Below are 18,650 nucleotides of genomic sequence, written 5' to 3' on the forward strand. Positions count from 1 at the left end.
GTAAAGATCTTTTCCCAATCTGCTGGTTGCCATTTCGTCCTAACCACAGTGTCCTTTGCCTTACAGAAGCTTTGCAGTTTTATGAGATCCCATTTGTCGATTCTTGATCTTAGAGCATAAGCCATTGGTGTTTTGTTCAGGAAATTTTCTCCAGTACCCATGTGTTCCAGATGCTTCCCCACTTTTTCTTCTATTAGTTTGAGTGTGTCTGGTTTGATGTGGAGGTCCTTGATCCACTTGGACTTAAGCTTTGTACAGGGTGATAAGCATGGATCGATCTGCATTCTTCTACATGTTGACCTCCAGTTGAACCAGCACCATTTGCTGAAAATGCTATCTTTATTCCATTGGATGGTTTTGGCTCCTTTGTCAAAAATCAAGTGCCCATAGGTGTGTGGCTTCATTTCTGGGTCTTCAATTCTGTTCCATTGGTTTATCTGTCTGTCTCTGTACCAATACCATGCAGTTTTTATCACTATTGCTCTGTAATATTGCTTGAGTTCAGGGATAGTGATTCCCCCTGAAGTCCTTTTATTGTTGAGGATAGTTTTAGCTATCCTGGATTTTTTGTTATTCCAGGTGAATTTGCAAATTGTTCTGTCTAACTCTTTGAAGAATTGGATTGGTATTTTGATGGGGGATTGCATTGAATCTGTAGATCGCTTTTGGTAAAATGGCCATTTTTACTATATTAATCCTGCCAATCCATGAGCATGGGCGATCTTTCCATCTTCTGAGGTCTTCAATTTCTTTCTTCAGAGGCTTGAAGTTCTTATTGTACAGATCTTTTACTTGCTTGGTTAAAGTCACAGTGAGGTATTTTATATTATTTGGAACTATTATGAAGGGTGTCGTTTCCCTAATTTCTTTCTTGGCTTGTTTCTCTTTTGTGTAGAGGAATGCTACTGATTTATTTGAGTTAATTTTACACCCAGCCACTTTGCTGAAGTTGTTTATCAGGTTTAGTAGTTATCTGGTGGAACTTTTGGGATCACTTAAATATACTATCATATCATCTGCAAATAGTGATATTTTGACTTCTTTTCCAATCTGTATCCCCTTGATCTCCTTTTGTTGTCTGATTGCTCTGGCTAGAACTTCAAGAACTATATTGAATAAGTAGGGAGAGAGTGGGCAGCCTTGTCTAGTCCCTGATTTTAGTGGGATTGCTTCAAGTTTCTCTCCATTTAGTTTAATGTTAGCGACTGGTTTGCTGTATATGGCTTTTACTATGTTTAGGTATGGGCCTTGAATTCCTATTCTTTCCAGGACTTTTATCATGAAGGGGTGTTGAATTTTGTCAAATGCTTTCTCAGCATCTAATGAAATGATCATGTGGTTTTGTTCTTACAGTTTGTTTATATAATGGATCAAGTTGATGGTATTCTGTATATTAAACCATACCTGCATGCCTGGGATGAAGCCTACTTGATCATGGTGAATGATTGTTTTGATGTGCTCTTGGATTCGGTTTGCCAGAATTTTATTGAGTATTTTTGCGTCGATATTCATAAGGGAAATTGGTCTGAAGTTCTCTTTCTTTGTTGGATCTTTGTGTGGTTTAGGTATAAGAGTAATTGTGGCTTCATAGAAGGAATTCGGTAGTGCTCCATCTGTTTCAATTTTGTGGAATAGTTTGGATAATATTGGTATGAGGTCTTTTATGAAGGTTTGATAGAATTCTGCACTAAACCCGTCTGGACCTGGGCTCTTTTTGGTTGGGAGACCTTTAATGACTGCTTCTATTTCATTAGGAGTTATGGGGTTGTTTAACTGTTGTTCCTGATTTAACTTCGATACCTGGTATCTGTCTAGGAAATTGTCCATTTCCTGCAGATTTTCAAGTTTTGTTGAATATAGGCTTTTGTAGTAGGATCTGATGATTTTTTTGAATTTCCTCTGATTCTGTAGTTATGTCTCCCTTTTCATTTCTGATTTTGTTAATTTGTACACACTCTCTGTGTCCTCTCGTTAGTCTGGTTAAGGGTTTATCTATCTTGTTGATTTTCTCAAAGAACCAACTTTTGGTTCTGTTGATTCTTTCTATGGTTCTTTTTGTTTCTACTTGGTTAATTTCAGCTCTGAGTTTGATTATTTCCTGCCTTCTACTCCTCCTGGGTGTATTTGCTTCTTTTTGTTCTAGAACTTTTAGGTGTGCTGTCAAGCTGCTGACATATGCTCTCTCCTGTTTCTTTCTACAGGCACTCAGAGCTATGAGTTTTCCTCTTACCACGGCTTTCATTGTGTCCCATAAGTTTGGGTATGTTGTACCTTCATTTTCATTAAATTCTAAGAAGTCTTTAATTTCTTTCTTTATTTCTTCCTTGACCAGGTTATCATTGAGTAGAGCATTGGCGTTCTTCCCTTATTGTTTTTGAAGACCAGCTTTAGGTCATGGTGGTCTGATAGGACGTATGGGATTATTTCTATCTGTAGCGGTTGAGGCCTGTTTTATGACCAATTATATGGTCAATTTTGGAGAAAGTACCATGACGTGGTGAGAAGAATGTATAATGCATATCCTTTTGCTTTAGGAAAGAGTGTTCTATAAATATGTTAAGTCCGTTTGGTTTATGACTTCTCTTAGTCTGTCTATGTCTCTGTTCAATTTCTGTTTCCATGACCTGTCCATTGATGAGAGTGGGGTGTTGAAATCTCCTACTATTATTGTGTGAGGTGCAATGTGTGTTTTGAGCTTTAGTAAGGTTTCTTTTATGTATGTAGGTGCCCTTGTATTTGCAGCATAGGTATTTAGGATTGAGAGTTCATTTTGGTGGATTTTTCCTTTGATGAATATGAAGTGTCCTTCCTTATCTTTTTTGATGACTTTTAGTTGAAAATTGATTTTATTTGATATTAGAATGGCTACTCGAGCTTGCTTCTTCAGACCATTTGCTTGGAAAGTTGTTTTCCAGCCTTTCACTCTGAGGTAGTTTCTGTCTTTGTCTCTGAGGTGTGTTTCCTGTAGGCAGCAGAATGCAGGGTCCTCGTTGCGTATCCAGTTTGTTAATCTATGTCTTTTTATTGGGGAGTTGAGGCCATTGATGTTGAGAGATATTAAGGAATAGTGATTATTGCTTATATTCATATTTGGATATGAGGTTATGTTTGTATGCTTTTCTTCTCTTTGTTTTGTTGCCAAGACGATTAGTTTCTTGCTTTTCTAGGGTGTAGCTTGCCTCCTTATGTTGGGCTTTACCATTTATTATCCTTTGTCATGCTGGATTTGTAGAAAGATATTGTGTAAATTTGGTTTTGTCATGGAATATCTTGGTTTCTCCATCTATGTTAATTGAGAGTTTTGCAGGATACAGTAACCTGGGCTGGCATTTGTGTTCTCTTAGGGTCTGTATGACATCTGTCCAGGAACTTCTGGCTTTCATAGTCTTTGGCGAGAGGTCTGGTGTGATTCTGATAGGTCTGTCTTTATAAGTTACTTCACCTTTTTCCCTTACTGCTTTTAATATTCTTTCTTTATTTTGTGCATTTGGTGTTTTGACTATTATGTGACAGGAGGAGTTTCTTTTCTGGTCCAATCTATCTGGAGTTCTGTAGGCTTCTTGTATGCTTATGGGCATCTCTTTCTTTAGGTTAGGGAAGTTTTCTTCTATGATTTTGTTGAAGATATTTACTGGTCCTTTGAGCTGGGAGTCTTCACTCTCTTCTATACCTATTATCCTTAGGTTTGATCTTCTCATTGAGTCCTGGATTTCCTGTATGTTTTGGACCAGTAGCTTTTTCCATTTTACATTATCTTTGACAGTTGTGTTGATGATTTCTATGGAATCTTCTGCTCCTGAGATTCTCTCTTCTATCTCTTGTATTCTGTTGTTGATGCTTGTATCTACGGCTCCTTGTCTCTTCCTTTGGTTTTCTATATCCAGGGTTGTTTCCCTGTGTTCTTTCTTGATTGCTTCTATTTCCATTTTTAATTCCTTCACCTGTTTGATTGTGTTTTCCTGGAATTCTTTCAGGGATTTTTGTGATTCCTCTCTGTAGGCTTCTACTTGTTTATTTATGTTTTCCTGCATTTCTCTAAGGGAGTTCTTCATGTCTTTCTTGAATTCCTCCAGCACATTGATCAAATATGATTTTGAAACTAGATCTTGCTTTTCTGGTGTGTTTGGATTTTCCGTGTTTGCTTTGGTGGGAGAATTGGGCTCCGATGATGCCATGTAGTCTTGGTTTCTGTTGCTTGGGTTCCTGCGCTTGCCTCTAGCCATCAGATTATCTCTGGTGTTACTTTGTTCTGCTATTTCTTACAGTGGTTAGAGTGTCCTATAGGCCTGTGTGTCAGTAGTGCTGTAGACCTGTTTTCCTGTTTTCTTTCAGCCAGTTATGGGGACAGAGTGTTCTGCTTTCGGGCGTGTAGTTTTTCCTATCTACAGGTCTTCAGGTGTTTCTGTGGGCCTGTGTCCTGAGTTCACCAGGCAGGTCGCTTGGAGCAGAAAAGTTGGTCTTACCTGTGGTCCCGCAGCTCAAGTTTGCTCGTGGGGTGTTGTTTTTGAGCTCTCCATAAGGGCAGCAACCAGGAGGGCCTGCACCGCCTTTTCCGGGAGCCCCCGTGTACCGGGGTCCCAGATGTCGTTAGGTGTTTTCCTCTGGAGTCAGAAATGTGGGCAGAGTGTAGTCTCTTCTGGCTTCCCAGGCGTGTCTGCCTCTCTGAAGATTTAGCTCTCCCTCCCACGGGATTTGGGTGCAGAGAACCGTTGATCCGTTCCCTTCAGGTCCCGGCGGTGTCTTCCAGTGCCCCTATTTTCCGGTTCCCAGAGGCCATGTCTACCTTTTGTTTTCTTAATTAACAGTTTTATTTGGAAAAATCTCTAACGTAAACTTAAGAACATTTTAAAAAAGCCATAATTCTTCATGGATTCCTTAACTAGTCCATTTAATATTCCCCCAAGTACCTCAGAAAGCCTTGTTCTGCTTCTTTGGAATCAGGAATAAGCAAAGTGCAGATGGTTTTGAACAGAGGGGTGGTGGGATCTAAAGTATGTTTTCAAGTCCAAGGGCCAGGAAGGGGTGGGGATACCAGGGAGGAGACTGTCACAATAGTTCAAGCTACATAAGATGGTGACCTGGAGTTGGCCAAGGGTGGAGGTGGGGAGGTTGGAATATTTAATTTGGGGATACGTTAGAGGATGTATTACACACATTCATTCATTCATTCATTCATTCACTCATTCTCTCTCTGTCTCTTTGTCTCTGACTCTTGCTCACCAGCTTTTTTGGTTTTGGTGCAGTACCACCTCAGACCAGCAGGTGGCACTACTGGCTGCCTGCTGATCTCTGGTACTTGCAGCCCTTTTGGGGAGTAACCAAGGTAGGTAAGACTTGAAGTTGCCAAACCTAATCCCTGTGGAATCAGCCTCAGCATCCCAGGTCCCCCAGGAACCAGGCCATTGTAGCTGGTCTTACCTCATGAGGTGGTTGAAGCCAGGAGTGGAGCTGGTAGAGGCTCAGGGATTGGGGCTGTAGGAACTGGTGTGGCGTGTTTGAAGTGCCCCATCCTACTTCCTCTCCTTTCCCTTTTCTTATCACCTCCACTGCTACCTTTCTGAAGTCATTGTCACTGCTCACTAGGTCCCGTCTGAGTGCTGTCCCTATACAGAGCCATCTGCCGGTCTTCACCAGCTGGGGCCCTGCATGAATCCTTCATAGTCCAGGCCCCGTTTACCTTGTCTGGGACCACTTCCTTGACTCTTGCTGTTCAGACTTGCCATTCCGTGGCTCTGAAGCCTCACCTTTCCCTGAGAGCTCCCTTTAGGCATTTCTGATTACCCTGCAGCTATCTGCCTTCTGTCCTCCTCAGAGAGGCAGTCCAAAAAGGGTCCTTCAGTTTCCCTCTGTCCAGTCATCTTGCTTCCCCTGCAGCCTTCCTCACAGTTGGTCACTGTCTCTCCCATCTCTATCCCTTTCCTTGCTCCTGTGCGTTGCTCCTGGAGACAAGGCCTGTAGAAGCACAGTGACTCTGAGTTCTGGCAAGGAGCAGGAGCTGGCAGAGTGAATTACTCAGAAATAATTCCTTCTATCCTGGTGACTCTTGCTCCAGGACATTTCTCTTCACATACACGCACAGAGGGAGGCATCTCTCTCTTGTTTTTGTTTTTTAAAAACATGTATTTATTGTAGGGATGCTGGCATATACCACCGTAGTAGTGTGGAGGTCAGAGGACAGCTTGTGGGAGTCGGTTCTCACCTACTAAGGTTTGGTTCCCAGGAGTTGAACCTAGGTCATGAGACTTGGCCTCAAGTGCCTTTACCTACTAAGCCGTCTCATTGGCCCAGATCTCTGGCTTGCCAGTGGGTGGAAAATACGTGCTTTGATGTGTTCTTGAAAATTTGAGTCAAGGCTAGGGGTTAAGAAACAATTTGGGGAGCCGGGCGTGGTGGTGCACGCCTTTGATCCCAGTGCTTGGGAGTCTGAGGCCAGCTTGGTCTACAAAGCAAGTCCAGAGCTGTTACACAGAGAAACGCTGTTCTGAAAAACAAAACAAAACACTAATGAACAAAAACAGAAAACAAGAGGAAGAAAGGAAGAGCAAGCTGGGAGGCTAAGGGGTCTCAGAGCAGACATGGTGTGGTGTGAGGACGATAAGGAAGAGTCAGCCTGACTATCATCCCAGGCAACTTCAGACAGTTTGGCGGCCTGGGGGCGGGGCGGGGGTGGGGGTGGGGTGGGGCGCTTACAGCCTCCGGATCTTGTCAGGGTCTGTCTGACCTTTGAGCCCTGCTCAGCCCTTCCTCTTCTCCATTCCTGGATATCTTGAGCCATTTCCTGTTTTACCCACCAGGGCAGAGTCCCCTTCTCTCTGTGGGTCTGTGACTGTGCACCCCTAGGTAAGCTCTTGAACTTAGTGTCACTAGCTCAGCTCTTGAAGCTAGGTGGCTCTTGAAGATTGCATGTGCGAGTCCAGGGGGCCCTGCGAGATGACACGCAGCACAGAGCGGGGGGCACAGAGCTTGTATTTATTTATTTATTTACTTACTTATTTATTTATTTACTTTTGTGTGTCACTGCTTGGGAAATACTTGCTGGAGGATGCTACATGGCTAGATGTAAAACCATGTTAACTTTGTGTTTGGAACAATGCAAAATGCTTCACAAGCGGAAGCTTGCGTTTGGGTTTTTCTTCCTAAAGGGTGGGTGCCTCCCCATGAGCTATACTGATTTGGGCACCTGCTACTCTACCAGTGGTGCCAGGCTGTGCTTTGGGTGCTGGGTGAGCAACCAGGTCAGTCTGGGGTCTCTCTTCCGGGGTGGAGAGATAGTGACTGCCTCCCCACCAAACACCTCACTCCTCTCCTTCCCAGGCCCAGGCTGCTGCTCTCAACCCGGCAGCTTTCCCTCTTGGTTTTCTATCCTAGGTTATCATCACTGAGTTTAAGAAAAGGAATTCTTTGCTTTGACTACTGTCCGGACCGGAACTTTCTGGGTAGGTAACCTTCGTGTTCCCCGGAAGTAGAGTTGGGATGCAGGTGGCAGCAGCCTGGGGATTTTCAGAGCCAAGGATAAGGCTCTGTAGCCTGTGTCTGGTTTCCTCCGTTGCTGATCTGTGTCACTGGGAGGTGGGGTGACTCAGGCCCTGTCAGAGATGGAGACAGAAAAGGGCAGAGGGGCAGTAACAGATCGAAGTGACCTTCCCCCAGCTGCCAACTCTTCCTGGAGTCTGAGGCCTGGCCCTGGAAGAAGGCCCAGTGTAGGCCCTGGTGGCTGATACTCATTTCTTGACTCCAGCAACTGGCGGCTATGACCCCCACATCCGCCTGTGGAACCCCCTGGTCTCAAAAAGGCCCGTGTGGCTGATGAAGGGACATCAGACATCAGTGACACACCTCCTTGTGAGCAGCAAGAACGCCAGCATCCTGATCAGCATTTCCAGGGACAAGGTGTCACCCTCGGAGAACATAGCCATCCCCCATACCTCTAGCCCTGGTCCCGGGGAAGACACTCACCCTGTGGTGATAATGTAGCTAGGCCAGTACTGGGAGGAGTCCTGCCCCTGGGCTCACACTTTGCTATAGGTACACAGGGAGGTGCCCTAGAAGAGTCATGGAGGTGGCCATGAGACTCCAGCTGCCTCAGGGGTGGGGTGGGGTGGAGCAGAACCCAGCTCTGAGTAGTCTAGGACTGACCTGGAGTTGGGGAGCAAGGGAAGAAGGTCTGAGGTAGGATGTGGGCTGCCTGCCATCTTTGCCTTTAGTTTGCTGAGCTTAGGAGTCCAGAAAGGATACAGGCACTTGGGAAAGCGGAGGCAGCAATACCGTTCTGACTCACTCACTAAAGACCTGGATTTCCGGGGTATTAGTTTAGCCTCTTAGGGCAGGGCTGTGTCAGCAGCAGACACTTTCTCCAGGGTTGGTCTTGCTCACAGGGTGCTGTCTGCATCTGCAGACCTTCCTACCTCTTGCCTATTCCCTGCAGAACGTTCGAGTGTGGGATCTGCAGGACTATGTATGCCTCCAGTCTTTCTGCGGGAAGCTTTTCCCCCTGGGCAACTGCCCCATAACCAGCGCCTACTTCCACAGAAGCAGCACGCTCATCTGCAGCACCTACAATGTGAGTGTCATCCGCTAGCAGGGTCTGTCCAGTGCCGAACTGGCCCTGGAGTCTGTGAGGCTCTGGCTCCTGAGCCTCCTTGAGAACTGGGCCCCAGCCCATCCTCTCCTCTACCCCTGCCGCCCCATTCTGTCCCTGCTCATGTGTTGTTTGGACTCTCCTGCTCCATCAGTTGTAATCAAGAACTCCAGGAAGGCAGGGAGGTCTGGGAGAAAACTGTCAGGAAGAGCATCTGTGAGCTGTGAGCTGCCAGTGCCTGTGGGTCTGCCCTGACTCTGAGGATGGCAGGAGGGGAGTACTGGCTCTAGAGCCGTGGTGAGGCTTGCTGGGAGCCCAGTGGTGGACAAGCAGCAAGAGCTTCTGTTTAGAAAGCTTCACTGAGGCCACGTACCTACTGTTAGCTGACCCACTCTGTCAAGGGTCACAGATGTCTTCCTGTGCACATGGCTGGCTCTCCCCCTTTGCAGTGGGTTTACTGAAAGAAGGGTTGGCGTAAACATTTCTATTGAGTGCCAGGCTTGCCGTTAGCATTTTTAAAAAATAACCAGACCTTTGAAGTTCATTTCCAATCATCCTGGGCATTGGTATAGGTTCTCTGGGTGGGGCTATGACAGCATTTAACCCTCAGCTTTGTGGGGATGTGAGACTGTATTTTACTAAGGTAAAGTTAATTCAGTGGAAACGCCACATGTGACAGTGTTGGAGTCTACGGGTTCGTGGGCACAGGAGGTGTCCTCTGAGCTGGGGCTGGACTGCTCACCGGAGGCTTCCTGATGTCGTTGTCGGACCTGTGGGCCACAATCTGCACTGAGTCAGATCTTCAACAAGCCAGTTAAGAAAGCCAAATGCATAGTGGAAAACAGAAAAAAGATTTATTTGGTGTGGTCACATTGGGTCCAGCAGACCCCTCAGGTCCATTTTTGAGGTCCTGCAGGGAGATTCAAGTTTCAATAGAGGGCCATCTAAACAGTCCCTGAAGGTGTGGCCACTTCCACCATTGACCCCTCATTGTCTGGACTCCAGGCTCATCCTGTAAGATGGTCTGAAGAGTTGTTAGAACTCTAGGGATCTCTTTCCCAGGAGGCAAGTCCCGTGCTGGCTGGCATCCTTTCTCTACCATGAGATCCTGGGGAAATTCTCATTTCTCTGGAGTCCAACAGTGCCATAGTCAGGTGGAAAGACACAAGGGCCTCCTCAGAATGTCTTCATGTCTGTGAGGTGTGTTACAAAGGAAACCCCAGAGTAAAGGTTTAGCCCCGACCATGGGGCTTTAGGGGACCATGGACCTGGGCCTCAGGGTTATCGGAACATGAGGGGATCCCAGGCATGGAAGTAGAGATCTTGGGGCAAGCTTGGAGAAGCAACAGAACTCTGAGGTGCTAAGGAGGCTCGTGGGGCTCGGGATGTCTTGACGTCACAAGTCTCTGGAGGTTTCTCCTCAAGGCCATAGTCCCAGAGGGCAGAACCCATCTGACTACTCAGCTGCCAACCTCACTCCACAGATTGGGATCCTCAGAGGGTACTTGGAATCCCAGGGGCCCCTGAAAACAGGGAGGATAACGACTCACAACACACCGGTGTGCACCATCCTCTACAGCAAGATCTTCAAGCAGGTGAGTGGGCAGGGCTGGCCTCAGCTGGGAAGAGTACCAGTGACAGACAGCATCAGGACCCAGACCTCTCCATGTGCCTGTGAGTCGGCGTTCAAGTAGCAGTTGGTTCACATGGCACTCTGGAAATGGTTAGCACTCTTGTAGCCCCGGTGACACCAGAATCTAGACTCAAGGAAGTCCTGCAGACTGGTTGGCATGGGATCTGACTGAGCTCCCCGATCTGGTCGCTGGATTGTTGACCCCTCTGAGTATCCCTGCGGTGGGAGGTCACTTAGATCAGCTCTGAGCAGGCAGTCCTCTCAGCATCGGAACAGATGCTGGTGTGGGGTATTCCTCAAGGCTGCCACCCTGTGAGTTACCCTAGAGTACCTCCTTGTGGAAGCTGCAGTCTGTTTCTTATGGGAAGGGCACAGAAGCCTGTGCCCTAGGCTGAGGAGCTGCGTCAGTGTGGCAGGACAGCTGGGCATATAGAATGCTTCCAAAGGGTGTGGATGGAAAGGGCTGTAAGCTCTATGCACCTCGTGGCATGTCTTGTCTGTCTTGGGCTGTCTGTGTAGGAGTGGCCTTCAGCTGTGCAAGGCCAGGGCTCTCCTCCTCTTCTGTCTCCTAGCATCATTGTCTCTGTGTTCAGTCGCCTTAGGGCTCTCAGCAGGAATGTCGGCCTGCCCTAGCCTCACAGGAGCAGGAAGGAGGCAGGGAGCCATGGCCGTCTTGTATCCTCAGTGCTTCTCTGTGGAAGGGCCAGCAGCCTATCTCTTGCTTGGCTTTCTCTCTCCCACTGTGGTCCTGACTAAAGATACTCTGGCAAGCGTCTTCTCTATACCATGCTGCTTTGTGCTGTAGAGAGAGTGATGAGTGTGTTGATATAAACCATGATTCTCACCCATGAACATGAAACCAAATATGAATAACCATGGTCTGGGAACATGGATTTAGGTTGCCCCTAGTTACATGTTCTGACGTTGAAGTGTTTACATGAGCGGTTATAGTCACAGGATGCAAGCAGACCATAAACCGAGGCATTTCCCCAAATACATTGGTGGGGGCATCAGGTATGGGGGACTCTGCTGTTGGTCTCACAAGTTATCCGATGTCCTTCTCAGCCTTGGGGTCAATGAAAGCTGGTGGTCTGCTAAGCTAACGCAGGCGTAAGATGTGTGCTCAGAGTTGAAAGGGTGCTGGGTCAGATATAGAGGTGGGCAGTGAATGGCTGTCAAGGGATAGCCCAGGATCACTTGGGTCTAGATGTGTTACATTCCACAGTCAAGAAGTTCTTAGCAGCTGGGTCAGCGAAGTACACTCTTTAACAAAGGTATGACTCTCCTGTCTCTCCTGGGGACTTGAGTTCCCAAGTGCCACTACTGGGTTAGTGGGGGCTTTATGAAATCGACTCCATCAAAAAGAGTAGTAGCTGCTGTTTTGAGACACAGAGCCCGGGAAGGTCTGTTCTTAGGCACAGGCTGCTGGGGTGAGGTTGGGGAAGTGGGGTGGGGAGAGGCCCCATTTCTTACTGCCACACAATGAGGGCACCTGCATGTGCTCTCAGGTGGTTAGCGGTTGCCTCCAGGGCATCGTGAGTGTGTGGGACATCAGCACAGGCAAGAAGAGGATGGAGTTACCCGTGTCCGGCATCCAGGAAAGCGAGCTGACGGCCATGTCTCTGGACGAGTCGGAGAGGTGTCTGCTCACAGGCTTGCGTGACGGCACGGTGCAGATGTGGAATTACAACACTGGGGAGTGCCTGCTGACCTTTCCCAACCCGGACAAAGTGGAGGTCAGGAGGGCCTGTTAGCTGGAGTGGCTCCTGGGGACCCTGGGATGCACAGTGTTCTATGAGAGGCTGCTCAGCATGGCCAGGCTGCCTCCCTTCAATCTGGCCTGAGCCCTTGGGGCCACCTGTTTCTAGCGAGGGCTCCACAGATGTAAGTTGCTCTTGTATTTCAAATGCGCAAGGGCATATTGTTCCTCTGCACCTTGGAGCTTTGGGTTGTGTTTTTAGCAGTGGGGGGTGCTGGATTTGGAGGTTCCTGTGCTCACTTCTCTTTGAAAGCGTCTGTGAGGGGCACAGTGAAGAAAACGATGGCACCATTGCTTCATGGCGTGGTTAAGGTTTTTACTGAGAGAGGGAGAACAGCCAGAGGCCCAGAGCGGAGAGAGAAGGAAGTAGACTGAACATGGCCAGCACACTGGACGTGACCAGGGATGGGGAGGGGGGAGAGAACAGTGGAGATACCAGGTGGCAGGATGAGAACATAGAACACAGCGAGAGAGGGTAAGAGGATAAGAGAGAGGGTGGGTGAGAGAGAACAATGTGTGTGTGAGGAGGGAAGCCTAGGGAGACAAGAAGGGCTAGGAGGCCAGCACGGACTTGAAATGTACTTGACATGTACTTGTGCTATGGAGGGAGGCTGGAGGCCAGCATGGGCACTGATGTGCTGGGAGGTGCCTCAGGTCCCTTTTGCGGGAGGGAAGGGAAAAAACTCCTTTTGGAAGATAAGAAATGGGTTCCCAAGTTCCCAAGGAATTCTGCCTTGAATCTCATCACCAGAAGTCCTTCTATAAAAAGTCCAGATTGATCAAATTTCTTGATGTTTGGACAGCCTGAGGCAGAACGTACGTGTTAGGGCTCTAGGAAAAGTTAATGAATACAGCATACAGCAGTGTCACTTGAGCCCCCTTCCTTTGACCTGTGCAGAAAGGTGAGGGTGCCAGGGAGAGAGCACAGCTGGTAGAAGAGTTTGATCCCCAGGGTCCATATGAAAAGCTGAGGGTCGGGGCATAGGCCTCTAATCCCAGTGTTGGGGAGGTGGAGACAGCCAGATCCCTGAGGTTTGCTGTCCCCCAGACCCGCCTAAATGGTGAGTTCCAGTTCCAGCGAGAGAGCCCTTTGCCCCAGACAAAGTGGACAGTAACGGAAACGCTACACTGAAGGTTGACCTCTGGCTTCCCTTTGTGTGTGTGTGTGCGTGTGTGTGCCCGCGCATGTCTCTTCTGTAAAATCTCTTTGTAAGATGAATCTGGGCACCCACATCATCTGCCTCTTTCAGATATATCGGGTTTGATGGTCTCTAGCTTCTTTCAGTTAGATTGTTATCAGAAACCCTGAAAGCTGGGCGGGGCTTTGACTCTGGGAATTCACCTGGGCTCAAAGGCATGCACTCTAGGAGTCTAAAACTCTGGTTTTCTGTTTGTTTGTTTTTGGTTTTTGAATCTCTGCAGATTAGTGGAATAGTCCACATGAACAAAGTGTACTACATGACCGGGTGGAGTAAGAGAATCACCAATTTCACGTGAGCAGCAAGGGTGGCTCCGGCTGCTGACCATCGCTTCTTACTCTGAGGTTCTGGCTGCCAGGTGTCGCCCTTTACTCTGAGCTTTCCCAGCAGGTGCAGCAGCTGTCAGGGCACCTGCTACCTCGGAGCTGCCAAGCACTGCTCCCCTCCCCCACCCCGGGCTTCCACCCATCTGCTCAGCATGTGGTGAGGTGCTTAGCCTCCACCCACGTGCAGCTTCTCATTCTGAGGAGGAAGTACACCAGTCCCTTATAGCAAGACACCACTGACGGGGAGCTTACAAAGCCCAGGGATCTATTTCCCACTGTCTTGGAGGCTGGGGAGTCTAAGCTCAAGCCTAGAAGCCTGCTTCCTGTTTCCTAGAGCTCTTCCTGTCCTAGAAATTTACCTGACAGAAGGATTGAGGGCTATAATCCCACTGAAGAGGGCTCCACCCATGTGACCTCACCAACTTCCAAAGGCTGGACCTCCCAATACACTCACACGGGGAGTTAGGTTTTTATACATGAATCGAAGAGAATAATAAAAAAACGCAGTCCATAGTGTTGTACATCTGGTTCCCCCAAATTAATGTCCTCATATGTAAGATGCAGTTCTGCAGGCTCTTTTCAACATTGCCCCTCCCCAGCTCCCCCACCCCAATGACTGCGCTACATAATCATCTCTGAGCTGACACTTCCCCCACGAAACAGAAACGGGGTAGGGAGGGATGAGGCCAGCAACTAGTGACGGGGGAGGAGGGTGGTACTGAGGGTAACATTTGGTTAGTATCCACTGAAATATCTAAGTCCAAAGTCTCATCTAAATATCTGTCAGATGTGGACGAGACCCATTGTACCATTTATCCTGAGACAAATTCTCTTTTGGCTATAAACATGAGACATGGACTAGTTATGTAGTTCCAAAGTCCAACAGTGAGCTGGTTACATGGCAGATGAATGGAGATAGGAGGGAAAAAAGGAATGGCAGATCCCAAAAGAGTCTAAAACTCATTGAAACAAAGTTTACATCTATCATCTACCCACCCGCCCACATACCCACCCATGGATCCATGCATCCATCCACACATCATGCATCTACCCATCCATACATCCATGTATGCATCCATGTATCCCATCCATACATCCATGAATCTACCCATCCATGCATCCATGCATGCACCCATGAACTCATCCATTCATTCATGCATCAATCTATACATCCATGTGCCCATGCATGCATGCATCCATCCTTCTATCCACCCTATCTATCTATCTATCTATCTATCTATCTATCTATCTATCTATCTATCTATCTATCATCCATCCATCTATGTCTGTCTGTCTGTCTGTCTAGTATGTGTGTCATGGCATAGATGCAGAGATCAGAGGATAATTATGGAAGTCAGTTTGTTATTTCTACCATTTGAATTCCAGTGATTGAACTCAGGACATCATAATTGGCACCAAGCACTTTTAAGAAGCACCATTGAGTCATCTTAAGACTCCAAAACAATCCTATTTCTTGACGTTCTGCCTACAAGGCTCCTGAGGTAGCAGTTCTGTTTTATAGGGGCTGAACATGTAAGCCTCCAGACAACCTGCTTCCTGGCTTTGGGAAGCTGTGCCCTTACGGTGGTCCTAGGTCCAGGTGACACCCCTATGATAGTTTTATTCCCTGCATGGGTCCTGTGGCTGTCCAGGGCTGTAGTCCTGAACCATTGACTCTGCCCACTGGACTCTAGATGACGGGAGCAGCCAAGCTTTCCTATCTCTGTTGGTACAGCTTGTATCATACGATCGTCCTCAGGAGCTATGCATGACCTGGCCAACATGATACCACAGTGTGGGATGAGAGACTATGAAGTGTGGCATTGAGGGCAAGGGGTGCTGAGGCCTTTTCTCTGAGACCCTTTTGCAGCAGGAAGTTTAGTTCAAATGCCTGCATTGCTCCTAGAGTCATTCTTACATTGTCTTAGGCAGTGGTTCTTAGCCTTCTTAATGCTGTGACCCCCTGATCATAACATTACTTTTGTTGTTTCTTCATAAGTTAATTTTACTACTGTTATGAATCATAGTGTAAATATTTTTGGGAGATAGAAGTTGTGACTCACAGGTTGTGAGAGATAGAGTTTTAAACTAGCTCAAAACTCAGCAACAGTATCTGACTTAGGAAGACAGATGGTTAAAAATGCAGGAGGACTGATGCAGACTCACTGACCCTCCGGATGTCACCGGACGTGGGTAAATGAGTAACGGGTTCTGTTCTGCCCCTGTGATGTTTGTTTAAGCCCCCATTGTGCCCTACAGATAATGTTCCAGCCATTGTGCCCTACAGATAGTATTCCAGGAAACCGGGGCCGAAGCCTAACCAGATGTGTACCAGATGCAGATGCTTCGTCAACTCTGACAAACATTTACCCTAAAGGACAGGAATCAAGATCTGTTCTCAGGAGAATGAGGGCTTGACCTTTCCCCTGATTTAAACTCTAGAGTCTTAAGAACAATCCTGTGATTTTGAGAGTTTCCCCTTGTGACATTTTTGGTATTTCCTTTTGACATTCCCCTCATCTCCTGGGGCTTGTGACTTCTTCCTTTAAATAGCTCTTCTCCCAGCCACTCAGGGTCGACACCTCTGTCTCCTGCGTGGGATACGTGTCGACCCGGAGCTCTCCGTAATAAACCTCACTTCTGCGTATTGCATCAAGATTGGTCTCTCATGTGTCTGGGGTCCGCGACTTCCCGAGACTTGAGTAAGGGTCTCCCTTCGGGGATCTTTCATTTGGGGGCTCGTCTGGGATCTTCGCGACCACCCCAGACCCTGAAGACCCCTTGGAGGTGAGTTGGATGTTTGAGTGTTTCTGAGTGAGCGGCACCGCATCTGTCAGTCTGTCTGTTCCTTACTTTCGTTTTCAGTCGTCTCCAGGTAGGAGCGACATGGATCTGCTTTTCAGGCAGCTGTTGTGGAGGGCTGTGAGGACCCTGTGGCTGCAGGGGACAGACGTGTCCGGCACTGCAGGCTGCAACCCTGGGAGATGTCCCAGGAGGTGAGGAGGGACCCCAGGGACGCCTGGGAGATTCCCATCTGGGTGCCGGTGAGGATTCAGTGATTCTCCTGGATTGGAGAAGAGATCCGCCCTCCCGGCCATCTGTATTTCCAGAGTGGTCTTTGTCTGTGTGTCTTGGGTCTTGTTTTGTGCTACCACTGGACTCTGGTTGGGAAGGAGGAGTGATGTGGAATCCGCTCCCCTTCATCTGTTTTTGGTGAGCTTACAGAAGCTCCCATCTGAATCAGTTCGGTTTTGTGGTGATCTCGTGGCGGCCGCTTGTTTTGATTTTGTGAGTACTTCTGTTTTTTTGTCTGTTAATCTTTTGATTGTCTTTCTGTGTGACTGAATGCTTTTGTCCTTTTTGGCAGACCTCTATTTTCTGGACTCTCTTCTTGTTTTCTCACCATCCCACTTGAGACATTTTTGGTATTTCCTTTTGACATCCCCTCATCTCCTGGGGCTTGTGACTTCTTCCTTTAAATAGCTCTTCTCCCAGCCACTCAGGGTCGACACCTCTGTCTCCTGCGTGGGATATGTGTTGACCTGGAGCTCTCCGTAATAAACCCCGCCTCTGCGTATTGCATCAATATTGGTCTCTCATGTGTCTGGGGTCCGCGACTTAGTGAGACTTGAGTAAGGGTCTTCCTTCGGGGATCTTTCAGTTGAGAACCTATGCCTTAGTGCATAGGACCAGCATCTGTCAAGAGGCTGACCCACAGTATTCTCATCAAACATTCTGGACCATACCCTGACAGGCTCACTTTTTCTTTCAGTACATGAAGGCTGAGAGAAGGCCTCAAAGCATTATGCTCTGTCCCCAATCCCTTTTTGGTGCTACGGGATGACGCACGGGTTCATATGTACTAGGCTAATGCTCTACCATTTCGTAGCAATTCCAGACTGTCTACCCCTTTGCTCAACAATTTTGTTTTAAAGTTATTTTCCTCAGCAAAACAAATACTTGATCTCATGACTTGCAAGCTCTACTTGCCACAAAGTACTAGAATGTAAACACAGTCCAGCCAAGCGCTTTGCCATTTTGTATCGAGATAGCTCTGCCTCTAGTTTCCAGCAGCAGGCTCCTCATTTGTACTTGAGATATCAGAGTGGTCATTGTCATCCATATTGTTACCATAAACTTAGGATCACGTAGGTAATAGTTAGAAAGATGGGGCTGGGAGTATAACTCAGTGGTAGAGTGCATGCTTAGCTTGGGTCCATCTCCAGCATTGGAGGAATACATTCTCTCTCTCTCTCTCTCTCTCTCTCTCTCTCTCTCTCTCTCTCTCTCACACACACACACACACACACACACACACACACACACACCCCTCCCAGCTCCCCTTCTCCCTTTCCTTCCTGTAGCCAAGCTAGCCTTAAACTCCCTGTGTAGATGATTTTGAAATTTGGTCTTCTTGCTTTCACCTCTCTGGTGATGGGATTACAGACCTCACCAGTTTATCCAGTGCATGGGATCAAACCCAGGACCAAAGACATGCTAATCAAGTGCTCTATCAACTAAGCTATGTCCCCAGCATGGCTTTCTCCATAGGGCTCCTCTTGCCTATGCCCTCATCTGAACCACCTGTGCTCTCACTGGAACCACCTGATGACCCAGATGTGGTGATACAGGCTTTTCCTGGCACGTGCTTTAGAACTCTTCCAGCTTCTGTCTTCCTGATCTCTCCAAAGTCCCCTGCACAGTTTTAGATATCTGTGACAGCAGCAGCTCATCCCTCTCTGTAGTTTCTATCTTCCTCACTTAGTCTATGAAATATAGAGGCTGGACAATCCTAGGCCAAAGCATCGTAGAGTCTTGAGAGGGCCCTTCCCTCATTTATAAAGATTTATCATCTTGCTGCAGTCTCTGTGTCAGAGAAGGGGCGAAGGATGTCTTTTAGTCTCTTTATCATACTGTTCATGAGGCTTCTGTCTTCATGACCAGATGTTCCCCCTGCCCCCAAGGCTCCATTCCCCACCTGAGGATCAGATTCTATTAAATACTAGGATAATTCTATTTGTAGAGTATATTGACAGCTGTGGGGAAAGAGCAGGGGTTCCTGTGTAGGAGCAGAAACCTTAGTTAGTATTGGGGTATAGTCAGCTTAGTCAGGGAGGCCCAGGTGAGACGTGAGCTGAGGGTGAGCAGGAGAGGT

General features: G+C 47.6%; 1 protein-coding gene across 6 annotated transcripts in view; it reads left to right on the forward strand.

Moving 5' to 3' along the window:
• Efcab8 (EF-hand calcium binding domain 8) overlaps positions 1-18,650 on the forward strand; it is a 66,647-nt gene that overhangs the window by 28,351 nt on the left and 19,646 nt on the right. For 3 of the 6 annotated variants that reach the window (XR_015683301.1, NM_001430734.1, NM_001430735.1), the window contains 6 exon segments: positions 7,369-7,436; positions 7,739-7,890; positions 8,426-8,560; positions 10,063-10,173; positions 11,720-11,947; positions 13,393-13,463. Coding sequence is in view for 5 of the 6 variants with exons in the window: in NM_001430734.1 (NP_001417663.1) it covers positions 7,369-7,436; positions 7,739-7,890; positions 8,426-8,560; positions 10,063-10,173; positions 11,720-11,947; positions 13,393-13,463 (765 nt within the window). In the remaining variant the exon portion in view is untranslated. 6 annotated transcript variants of the gene reach the window in all.

Source organism: Rattus norvegicus, chromosome 3 (genome assembly GCF_021556685.1).
Source record: "Rattus norvegicus strain SHRSP/BbbUtx chromosome 3, alternate assembly SHRSP_T2T, whole genome shotgun sequence".
NCBI classification, from domain to species: Eukaryota; Metazoa; Chordata; class Mammalia; order Rodentia; family Muridae; genus Rattus; species Rattus norvegicus.